Source organism: Canis lupus, chromosome 29 (assembly GCF_003254725.2).
Source record: "Canis lupus dingo isolate Sandy chromosome 29, ASM325472v2, whole genome shotgun sequence".
NCBI classification, from domain to species: Eukaryota; Metazoa; Chordata; class Mammalia; order Carnivora; family Canidae; genus Canis; species Canis lupus.
In genome coordinates this window covers 35,749,829-35,777,477 of record NC_064271.1, presented here as the reverse complement: position 1 = coordinate 35,777,477, position 27,649 = coordinate 35,749,829, and the positions used below count along the sequence as shown (strand labels likewise).

General features: G+C 36.8%; 1 protein-coding gene across 2 annotated transcripts in view; it reads right to left on the bottom strand.

Annotated features, from left to right (window-relative positions):
- Positions 1 to 518: 518 nt before the first annotated feature.
- The window catches only part of DECR1 (2,4-dienoyl-CoA reductase 1), a 43,767-nt gene continuing 16,636 nt past the window's right edge, over positions 519 to 27,649 (bottom strand). For both annotated transcript variants that reach the window (XM_025433565.3, XM_025433566.3), the window contains 8 exons: positions 25,406 to 25,463; positions 25,200 to 25,286; positions 23,889 to 24,036; positions 8,242 to 8,341; positions 3,777 to 3,849; positions 1,303 to 1,449; positions 771 to 833; positions 519 to 672 (listed from right to left, as the gene is read on the bottom strand). In XM_025433565.3, the coding sequence (XP_025289350.1) occupies positions 613 to 672; positions 771 to 833; positions 1,303 to 1,449; positions 3,777 to 3,849; positions 8,242 to 8,341; positions 23,889 to 24,036; positions 25,200 to 25,286; positions 25,406 to 25,463 (736 nt within the window). In that variant the 3' untranslated portion in view covers positions 519 to 612. The remainder of the gene's footprint in view (positions 673 to 770; positions 834 to 1,302; positions 1,450 to 3,776; positions 3,850 to 8,241; positions 8,342 to 23,888; positions 24,037 to 25,199; positions 25,287 to 25,405; positions 25,464 to 27,649) is intronic.

Genomic DNA, 27,649 nt, shown 5'->3' with positions numbered 1-27,649 from the left:
TTATTTATAGGTCTCTCTATCTTGCTAGATAATGTTTCAAGAAGGCAAAGGCTGTAGATTGTTCATGTTGTATTCTCAGTACCAAATAAAATACCAGACTATAAAATAGGTTCCGGCTAAAGTTCGTTTGAATTAATACTGAGCTATATAAAGATAATTCACAAGTCCAGTGAAAAGGAAATATAATGCAAAGGCAGGGTCTATTAAATCAGAGTCCATTAAATTCATTGTATACCTTTCTTCTTTCCTTTTTTTAGGCCCCACCACCATAGCCATGGTTTAACAGGTAACTCAAATGCTATTTTGACCATCAAGATTCTCCTGATTGTTCCAGGTTATAAGAGCTATTTCTTTCTCTGCACTTCCAAGCACTTTACCTCTACTAAAGCCCTTTCTCACTTGCCTTGTTTCAATTCTTAAAAAAAATTCTTGAAGGGAAACTATCCCACCTTACGTATCTTTGAATATACAATGTCTACATACCGCTGGCCTGGCACATGATACACACTCAGTCCATGTTTGTTATTTAACAATTTATTAGACTTGAAAATAATTCAAAAGATCATAGATTGTATCATTTCCATCATAACCAAGATGAAGGCCAGAGTCATCTCAGGAGCCTTTTGTCTTCCTGATGAGTCCTTCTATTATGTCCCACTCCTCCTTGGTGACCTAACACAAATAGAAAAAGGCAATTTTATGTGGTTCTTGGATGTTTTAAAAATCTTGGTATCTTAGCTGCTAATATTAGAGTCACAAAATGGCATTACCTTCCTCAGACTGTTGAATTCCCCTGAAATAAATACTTCCTCTCCACCGTCAAATCTAATGACCTGGAAAAAAAAATAGCAAAACCTCTGACACCCTTTTTTTTTTTTTTTTTTTGACACTAACTCTTTTTAAAAAGCTTCTGAGCCATTGGGCATTTTCCCATCTTAATTGGATGGAACATCTCCTTGGCACATTCAATCAAAGCCCAAATTTTGAAGACAAAAGTGATGATTAAACCTAATTGGATTCATTCATTTAGAATCCTCTTTCCCTCAACACCACAATTTCAAATTCTACCCAATATTTAAGATCATCTTAAAGGCAAGTCTGCTAATTTGCATTTAATAAAATTAATTCATCATTGGATAAATTCCACAGGCTAAATAATCTATATTAATATTTTTCTGCTGTTTCCAGCTAAGTAAGTATTTTAAGTCATATTTACACTCAGTATTGCCAGGACTGGTTCCACAATATGCCTTCCGACCCCAGATCCACCTCCCCAGGAAGTCCAGAGGAAACAGTACGTACTGCCCCATTGATCCAAGAAGCATAATCACTACAAAGGAAAGCGGCAAGGTTCGCAAGTTCTTCCACAGTTCCCAGCCGACCGCACGGAATTCGGTCGATCATATCTTTCTCAAATGTTCCAGTTGGGTCAAGACGGCTAAAGGCACCCTTGGAAATTAAGAAAATAGGTTGCATTTAAAAAATTCAAGAAACAAGTCTGCATAAAATGGAATATTACTGTGGCCGCTCATTTATACCTCAGGCCTTGAGAACAACAGAGAGTTTTGCCAAATTCTTCCATATTCATTTGAGCTCAGAACAGGTCATTTCATCTAATACTGACCTAAAAAGTCACCAGAAAATATCACCTTTTCCCCTTTTTACAACTTCATCTATAAAATGAGGATACCTGTCTTTAGCTACCTCACAAAACTGTTGTAAGCATCAAAGGAGAAAATACATATGAAAGTATTCTGAAGTCCTTACGAGCTCTGTGGGGTGCACATAGTGGTGCTAACATTGTTGGATTTAATAATCACGGAAAAGTCAGACGCCCGGGTGGCTCAGTGGTTGAGCACTTGCCTTCGGACCAGGGCGTGATCCTGGGGTCTGGAGATCGAGTCCCACATCGGGCTCCCTCCATGGAGCCTGCTTCTCCCTCTGCCTGTGCCTCTGCTTCTCTCTCTGGGTCTCTCATGAATAAATAAATAAAATCTTAAAAAATAATAATAATAATCATGGAAAAGTGACTCAAGTAGGGAACCTTTAAAAGGAAATTCCTTTTCTTCTCCTTTCTTCCCAAAATAATTGGAAAGGAAGAAAACATTTGTGTAAGAAAATTAAATTCAAGTGGATCCTAGAGAAAAAACAAAAAACCTGTAACTAAATTTGCCAAACAATGTCTGGCTTCTGTTAATGATGTGAAGGTGCAGACCAAGATGAAGTTACGCACGTGCACTGATTACAGGAAAAAAAAAAAAGAAAGAAAGAAAGAAAGAAAGAAAAAGGACTGGATTTCTCTGTGCCAGTGCCTGGAAGTCTAGGTGACGGTTTTCTTCACTAAAACAGGTATGAGACAGAGCAAGCTCTCAGGAGGCTCCTCATATGCCCTCCAGCCCTCCCTGGGCAGGTATGAATCAGCAGAGACAAAGGGTAGCAACAGGTCCCAATCCTGGCTCTATCGGGTTTGCTATGCAGTTTTTACACTTCAATTTTCTTTTCATCTCTTTAAAGCTACCTGCTTCTTATTCGTGTACAACTTATACCTCTACTGCTACACTATAAGCCCCTTGATGGCAAGTACTCTCTCACACATGTTTTTGTATCTTTCTCGGTACCTTAGCACACAATAGTCTCTCAATAAATATACGATAAATAAATAAATAAATAAATAAATAAATAAATAAATAAATAAATAAATAAATAAATAAAAAAAATGCAGGTGATCTTTCCGAGAGATTGAGGTCCTAAAGAAGAGCTTCTGTGACTCTAGGGTTCTCTTCAGACAGTGCTCAGCACAGTGCTGCCCTGAATCACGTGTTTTAATGTTTGCTTTTCAGTTATTTTTCCATTAATTAAATTAGATTTTTTATTATTGTGGTCAAACAAGATAATCAAGTTTCACTCACTCATGTAGTTCTTTCCATTTTCTACTTTTAAACTGCTAAATAAACTAATACAGCCATGTCCATATTGATATTTAATATCCAGAACTACCTACAATCTAAATGCTCCTTATCATTATTTTTGAACCTATTTATACAACCGAAACAAGTTATCATATGTCACCTAGGCCTCCAGAGCTACATGTCAGTTGGGATTGTAAATTCTTGCTTTATGTGAAAACAAAAAGTGATAGTGAAGCTGTCTGGGGCTGAGAGAACACAGAGCCTGGGGGCCTTCTGACTGTAACGTTAGTGATCATTATGAGTTGCAATGAGTATCTGTAAGGATTATTGATTATAGGAGAAATGCATGCCATCAGAAAGACTTGTCATCAGAGAGACATGGGAGTTAAATGACATGCATAATAGAGTGTTTGAAAGTGAAAGGAACAGACGTGAGTCAAAGAAAATGCTACCTATAGCAAGACCAAGCCTGTATGATAACTTTCTAGAACACTTTTCAAAATAAAAATTTCCATGAACTAAAAAAAAAGATGTCAGTCAAAGTAAGAATCCACAAAATTGGTGAAGATTAAGAAATATAGGTTAATAACAGATCACCAAAGCAAATCAGACAAAATACCAAAATGGATGGCACAAAAGATCCCAGAAGACTAAGATGCTGAAATAGGTCTTACCAAGAAATTACATAGCTGTTGTATTCCTGCCCACCTCTTTATTTATATTGGATAATGGCAAAACCCTCTTCCCTACCCCTAAAGCCCCAAACTCAGGCATCTCTGTACAAGTCCTGCACACACCAATCAGAATATTTCTATCAGTATTTCCTTCCTTAATCATTTACGAGATAATAGGCAAATTAAAACTTACTTTTGTTTTTATAGGCCCTGGTTGAATCACGTTAAATCGCATTCCGTATTTACCCCATTCAGCTGCAAGAGACCTAAAAATTAAAATAAGCGTCAAAGATTCTAAAATATCATACTACATGTTAAAAATACTACCAACCCAGCACGGGATGCTTACTACATATCATAAACAATCCCAACCGGTAAGTATTATTATTATTATTATTTCCCATGTTACAAGCAAGAAAACTGAGGCACAGAGAGGTTAAATCACTTGCTTTGAGTCATATAACTAGTGAATTGACCTCAAGTGGTCCAGCTCTATTCTAGTGTGTGCCTTTAATCACTAAGCTGTAATATCGACTATTTACATCTTAGAGTCCTTAATCACAATGCTCTACTACCTACCACTTACATTTCAGAACGAAGTCCAATATCAAAATATATTATTAGAGTAAGTATCATAAAGAAGTGAGAGACGCATGCATGCTCCTCCCCCATATTTTCTGGAGTTCAGTCCAACATGTACAAAGTCCGATGTAGCTTCACTTATATATAGTACATTGGATTACAATGTTTGCAACATCATGAGTGCTTTTAAATAAGAGATGGATTACATAGATATAAAATATTAAACACATCCATGTTTAACGAGGCTTTAATACAATTGCTGAACTGCACTCGAAGGGAAATAGGAATCTAACAAAATCTTACTAAATGCCATGAAGCAAAATACAACAATAACAGCAAACATGGAAACTTGAAGCAATCGATTTTAAAAGCCCACTTGATAGACAGGTCTAACTTTTATTATCTAAACTGGTTGTAGGAATTTATATTCATATGCACATTTCTGTGTATATATACTGAATCTGGTTTTAAAAACCAACTTAAGGCAAGAACTTTAAAAAAATACATATAATGCAAATGAGGAAGATAAAATCGTGTAAAGGAAACAGAGAGGGACAGAAAAAGGGAAGCAGGAAAGGAGAAAGGAAGAGAAAAACAGATAAAGAAAGATAAAGGAGCCAAGAATGGAGCGAATGCCTGCATGTTTTATGGCATTCTATATAATCACAATAGGTGGGTCACAAAATTACATCCATCTTTCCAAGACATCGTGCAAAAAAGGTAAGCCTAAGCAGTTACACACTTGGCAGTACCTATAAGGAAAAGGCAAGCTAATTTCTCAGGAAAAGCACAATTGTTCCTGATTAAAAAAAAAAAAAAGTCAGAAAAATATTTCTTTCAAGAAGACTTTTTTTTTTTTTTCTTGAGGGTTCTTTTTTTTTTTTTTTTTAAGATTTTATTTATTTATTTGAGAAAGAGAGTGGGAGACCACAAGCAGGGGGAGCTGCAGAACGAGAGGGAGAAGCAGGCTCCCCACTGAGCAGGGAGCAGGACACAGGGCTGGATCCCAGGACTCTGAGATCATGACCTGAGCTGAAGGCAGATGCTGAACTGAGCCCCCCAGGCGCCCCACAAAAAGACTTCTAAGATGAAAACTGTGTAGGGATCCCTGGGTGGCGCAGTGGTTTGGCGCCTGCCTTTGGCCCAGGGCGTGATCCTGGAGATCCAAGATCGAATCCCACTTCGGGCTCCCGGTGCATGGAGCCTGCTTCTCCCTCTGCCTGTGTCTCTGCCTCTCTCTCTCTGACTATCATAAATAAATAAAAATTAAAAAAAAAAAGAAAAGAAAACTGTGTAATACAGTAACACAATACTGTATTGGGCAATAGATACAAAGACATAAACCTTATGAAATTATAAGGAATCAATTAACATGGTCTGACAAAATCACTTTAAAGGCCTATTCAGCAAAACTCATTCCATAGGATAAGGGCAAGTGCTCCAAGTAGAGTCCATTAATTCGTCGTAATCCATGGGTGCATTTTAGAGAATGGATGGACTGCGTCTCTTTTAGGCAAATCATACATAAAAACTGCTTTCCTCACTGGTGCTTTTGACTGAATTCATGACCATACCTACCGGACATGTACTTGTGGTGCACCTCCTCCAAGCTGCTAGGGAAGTAGCAACTTTATGTCTTAACAGAATTATGAGCTGAGCACAGTTTATAGCATCCTGTGAAAAAACTGAGCAGCCATTAAGGAAACCTGCCTAGAGAGATAACCATCCTATCTCTGCTCAAAGGGGGAACCAGATACACTTTTTCCAGTCCAGGCTCTCATTAAATTACCTTATATTCTGAAGAACTGTAACATGATAAGAAATCCACCTCATTAGCTTCTTCTGCATGTTACGGCGCTAAGCGCAATATACCCGATATATGTGAGCCATGAGTGTTGTTAAATCAGCAGATGTTACTGTGTACTTACTATGTGTTCAGATCCTGTATTATTTATCTGCAAAGGAAGGCAGTCTCAGCTCTCAAGAGGGCAATCTTTCTCTCTCAAGGGAGGTCAGCTTAGTTGTATAATAAACTAGTTACTCTGCTGGGAGTTGTGTGATGTGTGCCACGGCTGCTTACAGGAAGAAGTACCTAAGTCTACTGAGAATGAGAGGGAAGGCTTCCTGGAGGAGATGATATTTGAGTTGACCCTTGAATAAGGATTAGGAGTTTATTGTGGGAGGCAAGGGGGAGGAAAAAGAGGATGAGAGATAACAGGGTGTAGGATGGAGAAAAACCAGTATGAGTAAAAGATGAGGGCACAAACAACATGTAATATCTGGGGACCTATGAGACCGTATCCAGTAGGACTGTGTACTATAAAGTATGAGAAGAGGACTGACAGAACTCAGGCTGGAGAGGAAGTACACATCTACTGAGTATCTAGTCCATGCAATATAGGCTATGCAGTAAAAGCAGCAGCACAGAATCACAGTCCCTAAAGGACACGAAATTGAAACCTCTAACAAGATCAAAGATCCCAAACAAGACAAATATTGATACTGTACAAATGATGCCAAAATAGTCAAGTTCTAATTCCTTATTTCCAATCCCATCTGACCTTAAAAAAGGTAATTACCTCTATTCCCACTAAGATTCAATCTCTAAGTACAGTAATATGTCTTCTTATCTCAAACAAATGTGTACTATTGATTTCAATGTCACAAAGTACTTTGCGACTAATGAAAGAAGAGAACACTTCTTTCTCTTGATGAAGTGCGGCAAACACTGAGCTTATTTTTCCTGCTGAGAAATAAGCATACTGAGATGAACAAGGTATGGTGCCTCCCTCACAGAACTCACATTCTAGTGGGGAGGTCACATAAGCTTTAACAATATGTTTGAAAGCAGTCTTGCATGTCCTTCTCTATCCCCCTACCATATAGGTACATGACCTTCCTTTTAGAATCTGTAACAATGGATGGCCAGATTGGAATGGACAAAGTTTGAAGGGTGCACAGAGCAGAGAATAAGAAATGAGAGAAAACATCCTAGAGGATGTGATATGATGACAGCCTTGAAAGTAGGGAAAATATCATAGCAACAGCAGCATAGCACAGACACAGAGAGATGAAAATGCATGGCAGATTTAAAGAAATACAGAGCAGTTCAATGGAGATTAAAACACAAGAAAAAAAATGGTATAAGTCTATATACTCAGGTAAGGATGAGAACTACCCTACCTCTATCACTGTCCTATCTCTGGAACCTAGCACAGTGCCAGGCACACAAAAGGAACACTATTAAACATTTATCCAATTAATCAATAAACAAAGGGCAGGGACAAATTTCTTTAGAATACCACATTGAGTTTTTGGCTTTTATTCCAAAGAGTAATGAAAAAATGATCTAACGTTTTAGCTAGGGAGTATCATAAGCAGACCTATATTTTTTAGAAAGATGATTCTGGTGGGAATAAGAATAAAAAATAAAGAGGGAAGAGACTGGTAGCAGAGAAACACATTCTAAGATTATTATGGTAAGCCATGATGACAACATACTTTACAACAAAGGCAGTGGAAAAGCCCAATGGGGAACAGATTCAAAAAACAATCATATGCTGCTGAGAAAAGGCCACGAGATCTGGCAAGTGGTCACTGGTTTATGTTAGTCCTATTAATCTTGCACAGCAGGTATAATAAAAGGATGAAGGTGTGTGTAACAGAGATCAGAAACAGCACTGATAAAGATATATGGGAGAGCAAAAAGGTTATTGTCCTGTGCTATCCAATATGGCAGCCATTAGATATGTAGCTATCTAATCTTAATTTTAAAATAATTAAAATTAAATAAAATTTAGTTTTTCAGTGACAGTAGCCACAATTCAAGGGTTTCGTATGTGGCTACTGGATAGTGCAGATTTATAAAGGATTTCCATCACTGCAGAAAGTTTATTGGGCAGTGCTGATATAGACAGGACTCATCCAAGAGACAGAACTTCTGTTTCCAAGTGAATCCAAGTTAAACTTTGTTTTACTTTTCTCTGGATGGAGACTAGAAAGGAGAAATTTAGCCCCATAAACAAACAAAGTACATCATTTCTCTTCAGGGATAGGATTAACACAGTGGTACTCACTTGTTCATGGCTTCCACTCCTGCTTTGGCAGAAGCACTTGGTACTACAAAACCTGACCCACTCTCTGCAAAGATGGTTGTGATAGCAAGAAATGCTGCTCCTGAAATTTGAAAAGGATATAGTAATTAACAATACAGCTAAGTCAATTCACATCAGGAAAACATGATTTATAGGAATGGGATCTGGTTCAAGAAGATATAACAAAAATGTAGCATTTTTAAAGCTTCAGTAGTCCTACATTAATGAGAGAGTAATCTAATAAAATTGCTACATCTTTTGAGTAATCTTCCTGTCATTCAAGACGGTTCCAGTCTGTGCTGACTTGAAATTCTATGCCAAGTGAGTCAAGATGGTGACCCAAAACTCAGAGGCATGGCCCTATCACCCCCACATAATCAGCTGGATGGGATTTCTATTAACTAAGCACCCAGTTAAATAAGAATAAATTAGAATCAAAACTATATTAGCAGGGACTTGACTTTGAGCCACAATGGACTTGCCCTCCTCCTATAAACATCAAGAAAACTGTGTAAGAAATATAATTGTATGATACAACTATTCCCAGATACTGTACAGTAGGCAGGGAAAGGATGATCCCTAAGAGAAGAAAAATGAAATGAGCCCTAAGATCGCCTTTTTGCCTAAAGGTATACACATACACATACACACATTTATAGTGTGTATACATATACACACTATAAATATACTATGGTGCATTCTACAAACATGCAGGGAAACAGGCAGGGAAAGGATGATCCCTAAGAGAAGAAAAATGAAATGAGCCCTAAGATCGCCTTTTTGCCTAAAGGTATACACATACACATACACACATTTATAGTGTGTATACATATACACACTATAAATATACTATGGTGCATTCTACAAACATGCACATCTTATATGATATATATATATATCATATATATGATATAAATCACTATATATATATATATATATATATGATATAAATCACTATATAAACTGTGAGATAGGGAGGAGAAATACAAGCCAAACACAGCATTCTCAGAGGTGAAGAAAGAGATCAGAGTTTGGGGAGACTGAGGAAGTTGGAATTTGTGAGGAGAGTTCCCCCAAGGACAGAAGTATGCAGAGATTGAGTCTTTGGGCAAATATCAAGCTGTACGTGTTTAGGGTGAGATTTCATTAGGCCAGGTGAAGAACCATGAAGGAGCTATAACCTGAACAATTCCCAGCGCTCACATAGGCTGAGAGATAAGTGAGTTCTAAGCAGCTTCACTGAACATCCAGGACTTGCAGTGGAGAATTCAGAAAGGCCTCAGTGATGTCTTTAGGAGAGTTAAATTAGCTCAAAAGTAAAGGCTACTCTAGATGCATCCAAAGAAAGCTTAACTTTCTTGAGTTAAGCTGAACTTAACTCAAGAAAGTTAAGTTGAACACTGAAGTGATTGAGCTGATCCATAGTACCTTAACTATTTGCTAAAATAAAACTCAATACACTTCGAAGGAAAATTTTAATACACACACACACACAACATTCAACAACATAATATTCATAGCATGCAATCGAAAACTGCTACACAAAAAAGACACAGAAACACAACTGGGAGAAAAATCAGCTAATAGAGCCTAGAAATGACAGAAAAGACAGAATTAGCAAAGACTTTTAAAATGATATTGTAAATATGCTAAAAGATTTCAAGGAAAATGAGTGTAATAAGAAAACTGAAAAATATAAAAATAAAACCAAATAGAAATTCTAAAGCAAAAAAATACGGTATCTAAAATGAAAAATTAAATGAATGGGCTTAGTTGTAGAAGAAAAGATCCATACTCTTGAAGACATAGCAACAGCTGTCATTCAAAATGGATGACAATGGAAGGAAAATAGTTGGGAAAGGGGGAAAAAAACAACCAGAGCCTCAGTGAGTTGTAGGACAGTATCTAGCACACTAACATGTGTACAACTGGTATCCCAGAAAGAAGGAGCAGAAAAATCACTTGGAGAAATAAAGACTGAAAATATTCTGTATTTGGCAAAAACGATAATCTATAGATCCAGGGAGCGAAACAAATCCCAGGTCGGATAAATACAAAGAAAACCACACCAGGGCACATCATAATCAGTCACTCAAAACCAGTGACAAAGAGAAAATTTCTTTTTTCAACATGTTATTTTTAAGGAATCTACACCCAACGTGGGGCTCAAACTTACAAGCCTGAGATCATGAGTCACCTGGTCTATGAACTGAGCCAGCCAGGCGCCTCAAAGAGAAATCTTAATAGCAACCAGAGGAAACAGGAAACAACATAAATAAGGGAACAGGTATGGAAGATATTCACTGACATCATCAGAAACAAGGTTAGCTAGAGAAAAAGGGAGTATCTTTAAGGTGCTGAGTGAAAAAAAGAGTTAACCCTGTTTTCAGTATACAGCAAAAATACTCTTTAAAAATAAACGTGATATTTTCTGACAAACAAAAGCTACAAGAATTCAATGCCAGTAGACGTGCACTACAGAAATATTGAAATAAGTTATTCAGGTGAAAGCAAAGTGATACTAAAAATGGAAACTTAAATCTTCAGATGAAATAATGGCTGTCAGAAACAGTAAATGTGTCAGTAAATATTTCCTTTTTTTGTTTTCCAAATTGCTTTTGAAAATAACTGACGGTATAAAGCCACATTAAAAAGTGACATCAAACATACAGTAATCAACAGTGCTTAGGATATAATAGGTTCTCAATAAAATGACTGAATGAGTCAAAGTTTAAAATAATAATCTTTAGCTGCTAAGAAATCAGTGGTTTTCTAGTTCTTATTTAGCCACTACACTAGAAAATACTGCAAGTTTAATATTTGCAAAAGGACGAAGCTATACTTACATGTTTTATCAAACAGTACATACTTTAAGGAACTTAAAGAGCTACAAGGTTGAAAGACAATAAAAATAATTCAAAGAATATTCAGATACATTATTCCTCCTCCAAAAATATTTAGTTTCTCTTCCCCTCTGCGTTTTCCAAAGTCGTAACAAAACTCAGCACATCCCGGCCAACACAGAGATGAAAAAGGGGGCAGGAGTGCCATTTTGAGGGTATGAGAAATAAGAATAGCTATGTTAGACATTATGGTAACTCTTTTGGTAGATCAAACTCTGCCTCTTTCAGAGCTCTGAAAATTACTTTGCTTCCAAAATCACTCTATGAAAAAGGAGGGATGTAGAACAATCGTGTACACAATTACAGTACATTGACACCAGAAGCTAACTGCATCATTCTTGCAAGCAAAATCATAAAAACTACTTAAAAAAGTGATAATTACTTATACAAAGCAAATACTGCAGTAGAAAGTGCTCTAACTTCTGATTTGGAGTAAACAAATGTTTATTCACGGGTGGGAGAGGAGGAATTAAGCCATTTTATATAATTCAGATAATGAAAATAGAAGATACTGTCCTCTTTTCTCTCCTTTAGGTTTTATTTTTCTCAACCTAGAAGATCTGGGTCACCCACTGCTTAGAATGAGACAGTGCTGCCTTTAATTTTCTGAATGTAAGAAGGAGGTAAAATTTTAAAACCGTACTATGCCAACTGGGTTCATGCTGCAGAGTATTAGTAGGGGTTAATGCTGCAGGGTATTTAAACTGGACTTTAAAGAATGAACAGTGGTGGGGCACCTGGGCGGCTCAGTTGGTTAAGTGTCAGACTCTTGATTTCATTGCAGGTCATGATCTCGGGGTCCTGGGATCAAGCCCCATGTTGGGCTCCATGCTCAGCATAGAGTCCACTTGAGGATTTCTCTCCCTCTCTTGCCCCTACCCCCACTTGCGTTCACTTTCTCCCTAAAATAAATGAATGTAAATCTTTAAGAAAAAAAATGAACAATGGGGCTAAGAGCTCAAAAATAAAGAAATCTCAGATTCCCAGGGTCAGTCATTGATATATTTTTCTTTTTGCAAAAAGGCCAATTCTTTAAATTAGCATAACTTCCTATAGAAGAGGTTTGGAAATGACAAATTTCTAACATCCCAGTGCAGACAAGCAGAAATGAATCTGTTATTTATTCAGGTCAGATAAATGGAGAAATGGGGCAACAGCCTGTCCTTCATTACTTCAAAATGGGAAAAAATAGTAACAAAGAAACACTAAAAATTACGTTGTCTAGAGGCACCTGGCTGGCTCAGTCGGTGAAGCATGTGACTCTTGATCTCTGGTTGTTAAGTTCAAGCCCCATGTTGGGTATAGAGATCACGTAAAAATAAAATTTTTCTTAAAGATCACATTGTCTATTAAAAATAATAAAATGTAAGATTATGTCCGATTTCAAGACTCAAAAGTTCTAAAATCTAGTTTCAGCCCAAGCTATGCATACTAAAATAATAAACAATTTTAGTTCAATAACCAACAGAGGTAGAACAGTATAAAAATATCTGGACCTCAATATTGATTCTACTTTTTAGTAGTTGTACAGCTATGTGACCTTGACCAAGTCACTTCCCTGCTCTGGGCCGAGGATTTAACATCCATAAAATAGGAAGACAGGGATTGTTTAGCAAAAGTCATTAGATTCCAAGAATTACTCAATTAATTGTTGCTATTGATTCTACCTATTATTCTTTTATCCTCATGCAAAAAACACTATTTTGAAACTGATAATATCCAGTTTTTTTACTACTATCTGGAACTTCAACTGATGTTTGACTTCCCAATTAGTCTGCCAATTTTGCTGAAATTTCACTCCTGGCCGTGAACCTACACAAGTATCTGTAGCCACAGTTCGAACCCAACTTCCGTCATCATCTTGATAGATTTCAACAACCAGATGGACAAGATTAGAAATCTCAAATTTCTATGATCTCCCCATCTCCAACGACTTTCACTGCTACCCAAGAGCCACAACCTAAGCTTTGCCATCATGCCAAAATACTGATACAGTGCCTCCCTCTCTGGATCCTGTCCTTCCAGTTCTCTCATACCCTCGTACTACATGTGCTCCTTGAGACGTCATTATAAATTCTTAGTTCTTCCTCTCATATTCTTTAGGCTCATAATTCCCTCCAGCTCTAACTTGCCAATTTACCACCTAGACAATTATATGAATTAATCACTTAATGCCTAGCCACCATGTTGTCTCAACATATCCACCCTCAACTCTTCAGTACCAGGACTGCTCTCTCCACTCTGAAAAGGAAAGGGTTTTATCACTGTTACGAATTGTGGGTAAATGCCATTGGAAAGATGGAGCTGCAATTTGACCTAGGCTCTCAACATCACTTATCAACTCTATCAGTACCCAGGGTTAAGAGCCTCCACCAGTTTCGGATTCACAGCTCCTGGCAATAGACCATCCTTTTATTGGTTCTGCCTTCTTTTTCCTTTAATACTTCTCTTCACTGGGCTCTCCCCTCAGTCATTAATCACGCTTCAATCTCCACTCAGAATGTATCTCTTCTTAAGATCCTTCCACTAAACTTTACTAATCTCCGGAGGGTAAACTCCACACCGTCTACCTTCATTTCTTGCCTCCCCAGGCAGTATACATTACACATAAGAACAGTGAACTCCTTATACTTCCTAAACATATGACTGGGCTATTGTTTGCTTTAATTACTCCATTTTTGCCAGCAATTAATCTTATTGCCAATCATGGCAAGAAGAGAATACTGCGTTTCTCTGTCTTTTGGATTAGGACACAGAGGACCCTGTCTCTTAGCCATTTTTCAATAGAACCTCAGATTAAATTTAAATCTAAAAATCATCAGTGCTCTAAAAGTTAAAGGATTATATAGTTTTAAAAAAACAAAATAACTTCTTAAAAATATATTATTTACTAAGTGAAGACATTTCAGTCGAACATTTATTTATTTTTTAAAAATATTTTATTTATTTATTCATGAGAGACAGAGAGAGAGAGAGAGACTCAGAGACACAGGCAGAAGGAGAAGCAGGCTCCATGCAGAGAGCCCAATGTGGAACTCGATCCTGGGTCTCCAGGATCACGCCCTGGGTCGAAGGCAGCGCTAAACCGCTGAACCTCAGGCTGCCCCTTAGTTGAACATTTAATATAGACACATCCTTCATACAGATTAAAACTTGCAAGTTTAATTACAATAAGTGGTATTAGGGCTCTGATTTTTCTAGTCTATTTTAATTATAGGTCCTGGTCTCAAGTTCAGACACTTTATGGTCCCCTTATAAAAGAGGGAGTAAAAATACATTTATCTTGGAGTCACCCAACATTTTCTTTAAAAGCTAACACTTACTGAGCACTAGTCTGGGCCAGACACTGTTCTTAACACTTTACAGGTACTTGTTCACTTAACCATCATAGCAATCTTCGGGAGGAGGTTCTACTATTATCTCTGATTTACAGAAGAAGACACTGAGGCACAGAGAAGTAAACTGTCCAAGTTCACATGAATATTAAGTGGTATAACCAGGATGAGAATAGGCAGTGTGATTCTAAGACCTACACTCTTAACCAGTATGTAAAACTGCCTCTCCAACAAATTTCCAATTACATAGTTTAAAAGAAAAAGATTCCTTTCAAATTTTCCAAATTGCCTTACATTTATATTATCTTCATAATACACCAAAGTAAGGTACATATGGTGCTACAACAAATTTTAACAAATGAGGTTTAAATGTTCCAACAACCTAGCAAGATAACTCTAGCAAAAAGTGATTTTAAAAAGGATATGAAAAAAATTAAAATAAAAAGGATACGAATGCTACCTTAATAAATTCCAACTGATAACTAGAAATGTATTTTTAAACATTCTTTAAATGTGCCCACTATTCTAAGGAAGGCCTGGGTACAACTGACAGAAATGCACCCATATTGTCCTAATATACTTTAAAATCTACACTGTATTTAACTTGCACTCATACTACTGAAAGATGGGAAAGCCACATTCTACTCTTGGTCTACTATTCCTTGCTCGTGAAACAAGGAGCACTACTTCCATACTACTCAATTTTGTCAAAATGAGTGGTCGTCTTCTTTTCTTCTAGTAGTGAAGATGACAGACATAACTGACAGAAGTGTAAGTGTTAAATGTGCCCTCCACTCCTCTTGTTTTTTTGGGTCTCAGGAATGTTTCATGTCATAAATAGTGCATTACCTCTGTGCTTAGGAATGAGTGAGGAACTCGCAGAGAGAGGAATGGAGACATGGTTATAGGGTTTGCACGTGGGATAGAAGTAATGTCTCCCGTGAGGGGAAAGCATTTCCAATCTTGAAGGATGGGAAAAGCGGACTTACAACATGGAAAAATAACAACCTGGAGCATGCATATTTTCAAATACTAATGTGTCCATCATAGCCTCTGAACAGGCATCTTTCATTGAGTTGTGGAACTAGAGTTGGGCATGAAGGTTCTGTATGGCTTAGAGATAAATGGTTCTAGTCAGAATACGTGTAAAAGAACAGCCCATGGGATGCCCGGGTGGCTCAGCGGTTGAGCATCTGCCTTCAGCCCAGGGCCTGATCCTGGAGACATGGATTGAGTCCCACGTCGGGCTCCCTGCATGGAGCCTGCTTCTCCCTCTGCCTGTGTCTCTGCTTCTCTCTCTCTCTCTCTCCTCTCTCTCTCTCTCTGTCTCTCTCTCTCTCTGTCTCATGAATAAATAAAATCTTAAAAAAAAAAAAAAAAGAACAGCCCAACAAGGGGTGATTATAGAGGGAGGTGAGATTGGACAGCCAAGGGCACTGATGATGGAGAATGAGGGAAAAGAAACTGGTCAAGTACAATATCAATGGACTGGAAATAAGAATATTTTAAAATTGATTTTTGTGTTTACAAGTTCACACACGAGGTAGCGAAGCAAGATCATTAAAAACCTTGGATTTTCTGATAATTTATTAAAACAGCATATGAAAAGTATAAAGTATTTTACCTAGTTCAAGCTTTCAACTATTTCTTTATATCAACCGACCAAAAGGATGCTCTCTTTTTTAATTCTTTCTTTAGTCAGTGAATTGGTTCAATTTACTCTTCCTCTACACGAAGCTGCTGATAAGATTACCTTAGGGATACTTCCAATGACACTCATCCACTGACAATTTCCTTTGGAGACATTTCTTAGTTACTGTCCTCTTTCCCCTCATTTTACATGATTAATCTGCCTAAACAGTGACCAGTCACTCCCTCCCTTTCCCGTACACAGGCTTCATATGGTTCAAGCTGTCTGGGACTGCTGCTGACTCTCGCTGACTCTTAGATACTCTGAAGGTCTGAAAATTATCTCCATCAAATTCTTTAAATTGTCTAAGCTACCATGTGTTTATTCACATGAATGAAGAAGGACAAGCACAATGGTAAAGCAATTTATATTTTTCATGAAGCTTTTGTATCTATCAGTTTGTTCCATTACTAAATCTTGGGTAAGTAATCAATTATATAATCTGTTTTATACATGGGAAAGCTGAGTAAAGGTAAAAACATCATGACTCCCTAAGTGTCCAAGTATCACATGTAAACTAGGTGACCATGACTTAAACTGAACTACCGTTCCTTCTTTTTTTTTCACTAGACCACTTTAAAAATATTATGTCAATTATAGGGAAACCTGGGTGGGTCAGTTGAATTCAATCTGATGTTTGGTTTCTGCTCAGGTCATGATCTCAGGGTTGTGAGATGGAGCCTGCTTAAGATTCTCTCTCTCACTTCTCTCTCTCTCTCTCTCAAAAAAAAAAATATGTCAACTATCAGTCTTAACAAAGAGAGTTAATGCTTATTAGGTACTTAACAAACCATAGTTTCTTATCTGTCGAAGTGAAAATTTAAAATATTGGGAGTGGGGGTGACTGGGTGATGGGCACTGGGGGGGGCACTTGATGGTATGAGCACTGGGTGTTATGCTATATGTTGGCAAATTGAACTCCAATTAAAAAAAAAAAGACATACACACACAAAAAAAAGAAAATTTAAAATATCTACCTCCTATATTATAAAAAAACCTAACCCGAGCCACCTGTTACTATAAGGGAATAAAATAATTTTCATACCTTACAGAGTCACTGCAAGTATTGAATGAATTAATAAATGTTTAGCATTTAGAACAAAACCTGATACAGAATAAGCACTCAATAAATGGTGTTTAAAAAAAAAAAAGAAGGAAAGATGAAAGGAAAAAAGGAAGGAGGAAACAGGAGGGAGGGAGGGTGGGAGAAAGAAAGAGGAAGAAAATTTGGTTAAAATTAAAATATTTCTTTATAAATAATGTTTTGCTTTGTGCAGTATTCTAACACCTGTTGGTTCATCTATCTTTATTTAATAATTATAGAAGTTGCAGTAATGACTACAGAATTCTCATATGCTCTTATGTGGAAGGAATTCTGTCTTTTTGGTGGAAAGTAATCCACATGACTCAGTTACCAAAGCTAGTAGAAAGTCAAGTATCATATCTGGGTAGTCTATCCTATAATAAAATTTAAGAAAAATCTGTTTTAGTTTGAATCTAAACAAATATGTTTTTCAAAGACAATCATGGATATGTGGCCAATATTTTCACTTGAATGTCAAGTGATTTAAGATTCTGATAAACAGCCAAATAGGACATTTATCATGCTGTGTTGAACACTCATCTAATATGTTTTTGACAGTGGCACAAAAGACATTTTTTGGATGTAGGTTAAACATGATATCAATTTCAAAAGACAGGGCTGTAGCCAATGTATCATCTGTTCACAAAAAAAACAGAGCTAAGGACTGCCAGTGCAGGTAGAAAAGAGGAAGCAACATCTGCATATAAATTCCCCTGGCTGATCCCTAACCTGAACAAGCACTACAATGGCTCTAAGAAATTCAAATCAATGTTAATAGCTGGAAGCTGAAAAAGTGAGCCTTAAGAAAATATTAGCAAAACACATCTAGCAATATACAAATAGGATAATTTATCACAACCATGCAGGATTTCGATTTGGAATGCACTGTTGGTTTAAAAAGTCAAAAATTAACCAATGGAATTCATAATATTAATGGGCTTTTTAAAATGGGCATCTCAACAAATAGAGAAAAAAGATTTGACAAATTTAATACCTATTCATGATTTAAAAAAAAAAAACTGTCAGCAAACTAGATACAGAAGCAAATTTCCTCAACCATAAAGAGCATTTAGGAAAAACTACAGGTAAACTAATAATTAATGATAAACTATCTGAGAGCTTTCCTCTTGCCATCAAGAGGAAGCATTTGCTTTCACCACTGCTATTCAACACTGAACTGGGGGTCCCAGCTGATAAAATGAGGTGAAAAAAGGAAATACAAATTAGAAAAGAAGATGCACAAAATGTCTTTTTTCACAACTATCAAGAATATAGAAAATCCTAAGGAATCTACTGAAAAAGCTGTAAGAACTATTAAGTCATTTTATTTTAGCAAGCTCACAGAATAAAGGTTAGTATACAAAAACAAGTTCATTGTATTTCTAAATATTAGAAGCAAACAATTATAAAATTTAGAAAACAGATTTAAAATAGTGACAAAAATATAAAATTATTTAGCAGAAATTTAATAAAATTTATATGACCTGCACACTGAAAATAGCTTAAAGACCTAAACAAATGGAAAGATATTACATGCTGATGGACTGAAGGATAATATGGTCAAAATGTCACTTCTCCCCAATATAATCTATAGATTTACTACAAACCGGGTCAAAATTTCAGTAGACTCTTTTGTAAAAATTATTGAATTCTGAAATTTATATGAAAATGCTAAGAACACAGAACAGTGAAAGTAATTCAGAAAAAAACTAAAGTTGGAGGACTCACAATAATTGATGTCAAACTAATATGAAGCTCAAATAATTTATATATGATATATTGGACTCAGTATTAGATATTCAGATTTTCCACAGAAGTACCAAAGTATTTCAATGAGGAAAGGATGGACAGATGCATGCAAAAATTAACCTTGACTGTTATCTCATACCAAATGCAAACATTAAATCAAAATGGATAACCTAAATATAACAATGAAAACTATAAAAGTTCCAGAAGAAAACAATAGAGAAATGGTTACCTTGGGTTAAAGAAATATCTCTTAGGACTCAAAAAGCATGAGTCATAAAAGGAAAATTTCACTAAGCTGAACAACATCAAAATGTAAAATGTTTCATCTTTAGAAGACATTGTTAAGAACGTGAAAAGACAAATCATAGACTGAGAAAAAATATTTGCAAAAACATATCTGATAAAAGATTTATATTTAGAATATGTAAAATAACTTTTCATTCAATTCAATACCAAAAAGACAAACAACCTAATAAAAAAAAAAAGATTAGAACAGACACTTCGAAGAATGTATACAACTGATGAATAATCACATGAAAAGATGCTCAACTTCATTAGTCAGTAGAGAACTCTAAGTCAATATCACAAACGAAGGACCACTACACAAACTGAGGAAGACTAAAATGTAATATAACCAAGCCAGCGTGGGGCAGAATGAGGTGTAAATGCATCTTATAAAGTGATGCTGGGAATGCAATCTCCTAGAGCCAATTTGGAAAACAATTTGATAGATTCATCAAAATTTAGTTCCTTCAAAAAAAACAAATTTGTTCCTTCTGCTCAGCAAAAGATAACTGATAGGGAAATGAAAAGAAAGCAACAGATTGGGAGAAAATATTCCAAATACATACTATTATCTCACAAAGTACTCGGTCCAGATTAAACAAAGAATTTCTAAATATCAGTAATAAAAAAGACAATCCACTAAAAATGGATTAAAAGCTAAGAGTGGGGATGCTTGGGTAGCTCAGTCAGTTAAGTGTCTGATTCTTGATTTCACCTCGGGTCATGGTCTCAGGATCGTGAGATTGAGCCCTGTGTTGACTCCACACTCACCACAGAGTCTCAAGATTCTCTCTTCCTCTCCCTCTCCCCACCTCATCTCTCTCTCTCTCTCTCTCTCTCTCAAAAAAGAAAAAAAAAAAGCTAAGTCAGAAGATAGGAGAGGAACCCTTTGGTGGTAGTGGAAATGTTCTGTCTTGGTCGGTTACCTAAGTGAGTAAGTGTATCAGAAGTTCAATTTAAACACATAAAATCTGTGGATCTCACTATATATAAATTCTACCTCAATTTTAGCAAAACAAATTAATATATTCAAGTTATGAACTGGTTTACTCTTTAATCAATTTATAATAATCTTGATTTCATACTGTTTGCATATTGGTATATGAAAGTACTTTGTAAATTAAAAAGTACCATAGTGGTATAAAATATTATTAGTACTACCTCAATAAAGTATTTATTTATTTATTTATTTATTTATTTGTTTGTTTGTTTGTTTGTTTATTTATTTATTTATTTTTCCAAATATTTTATTTATTTATTCATGAGAGACGGAGAGAGAGACGCAGAGACACAGGCAGAGGGAGAAGCAGGCTCCATGCAGGGAACCCGACATGGGACTCGATCCCGGGTTTCTAGGATCAGGCCCTGGGCTGAAGGCGGCGCCAAACCACCGAGCCACCCGGGCTGCCCAATAAAGTATTTCTTATATGTCCTGGGGCATCCGGGTGGCTCAGTTGGTTAGCGGGACTCTTGATTTCAGCTTAGGCCATGGCCACTGGTCATGGGATCAAGTCCCATGTCGGGCTCCACGTTCAGTGGGGAGTCTGCTTGAGATTCTCTCCCTCCTTCCCCTCTGCCCCTGCCCTACCACACTCTCTCTCTCTTTCTCTACAATGATAAATAAATCTTTAAAAAAATACTTCTTACATGTCCTAAAATCACCTCTTGTGAGTTTCAAGAGGTATCTCTTCAGTTTCTAGTGATCTAGGGTTTAATGGAAAATTTCAGTATTTATCCTATCCCTTGTGACTAGATTAAAAAAAAAAAAAAACCATATTAGTCTTTTAGTCTCTTCCCATTGCGCGTTCTCTCAATTCTTTAATAAAATTAGGTATTCTCTTCCATACTGTTCACTAATTTGTACATTGATACATGGTATCTTAAAGATGGGGGACCTCAGCATATTTTCAATATCCTTCCCAATAAGGAACAGCCACTTTTTTACTGACCTTTGTGGTTTTATAAAAGCACACTGGGCTAAGGTCTTTAAGAGTTTCCTAAATCTTTTATTTGTTCATATCTATTAATTTTGCATCAAAAAATCTGCTATTCGTAAACATATTTTAATAATGTCCTTTTGATTCTTTGCTTCTCTAGCTAAGGCCACTGCTCTCTTGATCCTCAGTCACCTGCTATTCCCTCTCTGAGTGCATGTCATCAACAATTCCTATAAGCGTCTATCTTTCAGTTGCTGGCATCCTCATCTTCTCTAGTCCAACTTCCCTGGGTATCTTACCTTGACTGACATCTTAGATCCCAGACCGCCAAACATACTTCTGACCGCAGATTACCATAGATGGCCTGCTCCCTGAACTGACTTCCACTTTGACACACTCCCGAGATCATTAGCACCTGAGATCCCCAACTGCTGCTCCAACACCAGACCAGGCCCCGTACACTGTGCTCTCCAGGACCCAAGGGCACAAGTCCTTCAAATTCTGTCAAGTTATGGCATCAATAACTGACAGGGATCTTGGAGGAATAAAAACTGGCTTCCATCTTTTAAAAAGTCTTAACTAATATATTTTTAATGAACCCCATAGAATTTTAATCCAATGTGATGAATAAAAATAGATCATAGCCTGTTAAAATGAAAGACAATAAATGAGAAAAGAAGGGAGAGCCAGACAGAAATCAAGAGTCACAGGGATGGGCAGCGGAAGGAATAAGAGAGAATGAGGAGAGAAACACAAAAGGAGAGATAAAGAGTGAAATAGGGAACCAAGAGTGAAGAGGTAACAGAGAGGAACAGAGAAAGAGAGAAATGAGTAAGAGATAAAGAGAGAGAAAATCAGACAGAGGTAGAGGGAGAGAGAAGAGACACAGAGGTCAAGGATCCTTGGACAGAGAAAGGAAGAGAGAGGAGCCAGCCCATTCTTCTCTGTCTCCTTTCTCAACCATCCATCTTTCCTGAAAAAAAAAAAAAAAAAAAAAAAAAGAAAGAAACAGAATAAAAAACAAAACAAAATAAAAGCATGGAAACTCCAAAAGGAACTGATACCCACTTTGCTGCAGTGGGAATGAGTGACCTGGAGCTTCCATCCCAGTGAGTACATGAGAAAGGATGGAGCTTATAGGGGATCCCTGGGTGGCGCAGCGGTTTGGTGCCTGCCTTTGGCCCAGGGCACGATCCTGGAGACCCGGGATCGAATCCCACATCGGGCTCCCGGTGCATGGAACCTGCTTCTCCCTCTGCCTGTGTTTCTGCCTCTCTCTCTCTCTCTCTCTGTGTGACTATCATAAATAAATAAAAATATTTAAAAAAAAAGGATGGAGCTTATACATACAAAGACAGCAAGCACCCTCTAGCAGCCCTCTGCCTGCCCCTACATCCTTTCTCAAGCTGGCTCGAGAATCACTCACACAGTAAAGAAGAAATTAAATCTAACGAGGCAAAGATTTCCGAACCAGAAGAAGGAAACTGGCCAGCTCCATGCCTTCCTTTCTCCCCCCAAGACCCAAAGGACATCCTTCAAGGAGCACCAGGACTCTTCCTCCTTTTCCTTGCTCAGAATACTCTCCACCCTGAGAAATACCACGATCTATCAAGTCCCAACCCCTCCCCACCTTGTTTGGCGACAGAGTCTCGTCCACCTCTGTCATTTGGGCATATAACACAAGACCTGCTACAGTAAAGTCATCAGTAAGTGTCCATTAAACGAGCAAACATACACGGATTCTAGACATATATGTATACACACATATATATCACACATATATTTATATTGCACAGACTTTTATAAAGTTTGTTCATAGTACTAAACAAAAATGTTCTAGTAACTTCTCTCTACATCTAGTCCCCCAGATGACTACACTGACGTCATCATCATCCAAACTATTCACTCAGCACAAACTCTCTCATCTAATCAGTAAGGCCTGTTGATTTTGTCTGCTAAATGTCTCCTAATTTATCCCCTATGTCATGCAGCCACATACCAAAGGAGAAGTCAAACCCTTCGGAATGTCTTCCTAATCTCTTCCATCCCCCCACATTGTTGCCAGTATGCTTTCCAATCAAGTCACATTCTTCATGAGACAGCTTCAAGAGAAATCCATAAGGAAATCTCTCCCCATTTCCTTCAGAATTAACATCAAATTTTCTATTTTGGTACTGGGAACTTTCCTAATTATACCCAAACCACCTCCCCATAATCATTTCCTGCCATTCTTCTTCCTCCTCATCTCTAACCACATCAAATTTGCATCATCTCTAAACCCTGTTTTGCTCCTCCAGCAGGTCTCTTTCCATGAACTTCTCACTCTCCTTCCCCCACTGCCCCACTTCCCCACATCTAGATCTTTGGAAATTCAGCTCAAATTGCATCTTGCTCCTCAATCTGATAACCACAGCTAGGGAGAGTTAGTTGTTCCTGTCTCTGGGTTTCCCACACACATGAAATATATATTTATTATAGCTCATATCATAGCATGTGATAATCACTCAGTATCTTTCTTCTCCATTAGACTATGAGTTGTACAGGTATCGACACTGTCTTATTGACTTTTATAAATATCCCAGGGCTTATCACAGAGCGTGTGTGTGCTAAGGACCCAATAAACACATGAAAAATTAATCAACATACCTTTCTGTGCTTTAATTAGTTGCTTTCCAATTTCTAACGTCACATAGGCAGTACCATTTAGAACTATGTCAGTTATGGTCCTCCAAGCATTAGCAGAGAGTCTTTCAGTGGGAGAAATAAAATTCCCTGCTGCGTTGTTTATCACAATCTAATAGATGAATAAGGCAAGTTATAGAAATTTCTATAGAAGTTATAGAAGGAAGAACATTTTCCCTGAAGAGTTTTTACTTCTGAAACTTATTAACCCAAATAATACGATAAAGCTAAAGTTGATAGTGTGCTATAAATTAATACCATGGGATTTGGTTTGGTTTTATTTTTTGAGCCTGTGAAAATCTCACCAATTTACCAAATTTCAGAATCCTATCTTTGTCTCAAAATCACAATAGAATCTATCATTAAGAAAACAGATGTGGACTAAGCATATCTACCATTTGTCTAACTGTATTTCAAGGAATCTCAAAATGTCCTTTAATTTCTGGTGACATGTTGGCTTAATTTAACCCAATGAAATTCTTGGTTGATAACATGTTTCCTCACCATCAATAAAGATTCTTCTTAGTTCTACTAGCAGATTCAATATTACTGGTCTGAAACTATCTTTAAGGTAGAACAGTCCTCTCTTGGGGCGCCTGGGTGGCTCAGTGGTTGAGCGTCTGCCTTCAGCCCAGGGCGTGATCCTGGAGTCCCGGGATCGAGTCCCACATCGGGCTCCCTGCATGGAGCCTGCTTCTCCCTCTGCCTGTGTCTCTGCCCCTCTCTCTGTGTGTTTCTCACGAATAAATAAATAAAATCTTTAAAAAAAAAAGAGACTTTGGAAGAAATTGCTTCTTTCCAATACATGAACCAAAACAACAGCAGAAATGCCTATGCACATCTCTGGTCTTAAAGGAAAAATCTGCAGTATCTTACAGGTTTCTTTACTTGTATCATTCTCCACTATTGATAGAGATAATCCAAAATTATTAGGAAAAGCAAAGCGCATGAATCATTTAAACTAGATATTATGCCCTTGGATAACTGCTCTTCTTATTTCATAATCTTATTACATAAAGTGAAATCAGGTTTGTTCTATACAACTGTAAATGCATTTTTTAAGTATTTCCGAAAGGCAGTGGTGTAGCAGTTCACCTAATCTGTTCGCTGCTCTGAGCAAAGCCAGCTCTTTGCTAAGGACAGAAAACAGGTGCTTCTCAACACAGCACTTGCTCACATCAATATTTTATTCCCTTAGTGCATCCTTAGCACATCTTGGTGGGTGTCATCAACATCAAACACCTCATACTTTGGCCTCAACACCATTACACTTACAGCAGGATGTCCTGCAACTTTAATCAATTCCGACACAGTCTTTTGCACCATTTCAGGATTCCTAATATCACACTGAATTGCATGAACCTGAAAAATACCAGAGAGAAAAGAGAATCCTAAATTTTTCAGACTTCTTAAACTAAAAACATGAATAAGTTATTTAAGCATGTTTTAATTCCTCAATCTGAATTAAATAACTATTTTACCTTATTTCCAGTCTGAGAAGAAATTTGTTCCGCGGTATCTTTTAAAACGTCAATGTTTCTAGAAATAAAGCACATGGTACTTTGTGTAAGCTCTGAAATAAGTTCATATTTTTCATCTTTTTAATTCCATAAATTAAAACACAAAGAGAATCTATAGCTTAAACTGATGTAATTTTGACAAAATGCAAAAGCTGTATCTACAGTCAGCTTGAATGAATTCACTTTCTAAAAGTTAAACTAGTACAATTTTTATATATCTAATACTCAATTACTGAGTTATTTACTTTTATTTTTTTTAAAAATTTTATTTATTTATGATAGTAACACAGAGATAGAGAGAGAGAGAGAGAGAGAGAGGCAGAGACACAGGCAGAGGGAGAAGCAGGCTCCATGCACCGGGAGCCCGACGTGGGATTCAATCCCGGGTCGCCAGGATCGCGCCCTGGGCCAAAGGCAGGCGCCAAACCGCTGCACCACCCAGGGATCCCCGAGTTATTTACTTTTAAACTAATTATTTTATATCTACTCACAATTTTGAAGTTATTTCCTTAATAAAAAATACTGATTCAAAGGGGCACATGCACTCCACTGTTTGTAGCAGTGGATCAACAATAGCCAAATTATGGAAAGAGCCCAAATGTCCATCAACTGATGAATGGATAAAGAAGATGTGGGGTATGAATAAAGAATGGAGATATATATATATATATATATATATATATATGAATGGATAAACAAGGAGTGGTGTGTGTGTGTGCACGTGTGCATGTCCGCATAATGGAATATTACTCAGCCATCAAGAAGAATGAAATCTTGCCATTGTAACAATGTGAATGGACCTAGAGAGTATTATTATGCTAGGGAAATGAGTCAGTCAAAGAAAGACAAATACTATATGATTTCACTCATGTGGAATTTAAGAAACAAAACAGATGAACATAGAAGAAGGAAAAAAAGAGAGAGAGGGAGGGAGGCAAACCATTGGAGACCCTTAACTATACAGAACAAACTGAGAGTTGCTTGAGGGGAGGTGGGTAGATGAGCTAAATAATGGGTAGTTAAGATGAGCACTGGGTGTTATATATAAGTGATGAATCACTAAATTCTATTCCTGAAACCAATATTATACTATATGCTAACTAGAATTTAAATAAAGACTTGAAACATGAAAAAAAATAAAATAAAATTATTTCCTTAATATATAATCACTTCTGTTCCCTTGCCCAAACCTGCTTTAGAAAGAAAACACATTCATGATATAATGTAAACTTACATTATACTATATAAAATCTGTTATGTATAAGATTTATGTTAGTAGATTTTAGACCAAATTTAAAGATATAAAAGCATTATATGCATTCAGTTTCACACTCTTGAAAGAAACACAAAAAAGAAACCGTAAATATAAAATATGTAGTGTTACAAAGAAAATAATACTTTAATATTTGTAAAAACACTATAATATTTTTAAAAAACGTTCAGGCCAATTTGCATTAAAGGAAACATCTGAAAGAAGTTCCTTTGGGCCTTTGTAAATTACATAGTGACTTGTCCTCATTCAGATTCCTATTCAGCCTATCTAAAAATTTTGCACTTTTCAAAATAGGAGGAAGTTGTAGATTTTGGGGCCTGTCTCTAAAGTTCTAGACTTACATACACTGTTAGAGGGTCCCAGGATATGCCTAAATAAGAAATTCCATCTACATCGCCTTATCCTTCCTACATTTATCACAATAGATGTTTTGAAACATCTGCCCATCTTATAGAAAATGGAAGGGTTATACCCATTATCTTAGTACAAGGCTAACTATCCTTTGAAGCAGTAACTATAATCACTCCTAAATGAAAACAAAGCAGCCTCAATACAGTACTTTTTAACTTAAGCTTCAGGTTTAAGGAAAAAAAATTCTATCACTGAATTTGGTTAATATATACATCATCAATTTCATAATCAATCATTACTGATCTTCCTCAGCCTAAAAATGGGGTTACATCCTTGATAAACCCATCGTAAGTTAAAAATACCATAATTTGAACATGCATTTAATACACCTGACCTAGTAAACATCATTGCTTAACCTGGTCTAAAGGTTAAGCCAGGTTGACTTACATTAATGATTAACATTAGCCTATAACTGGGCAAAATCATTTGACACAAAGCCTGTTTTATAATAAATTATTGAATATCTCATGTAAACTTATTGAATACTGTACTGAAAGTGAAAAAGCAGGGCAGCCTGGGTG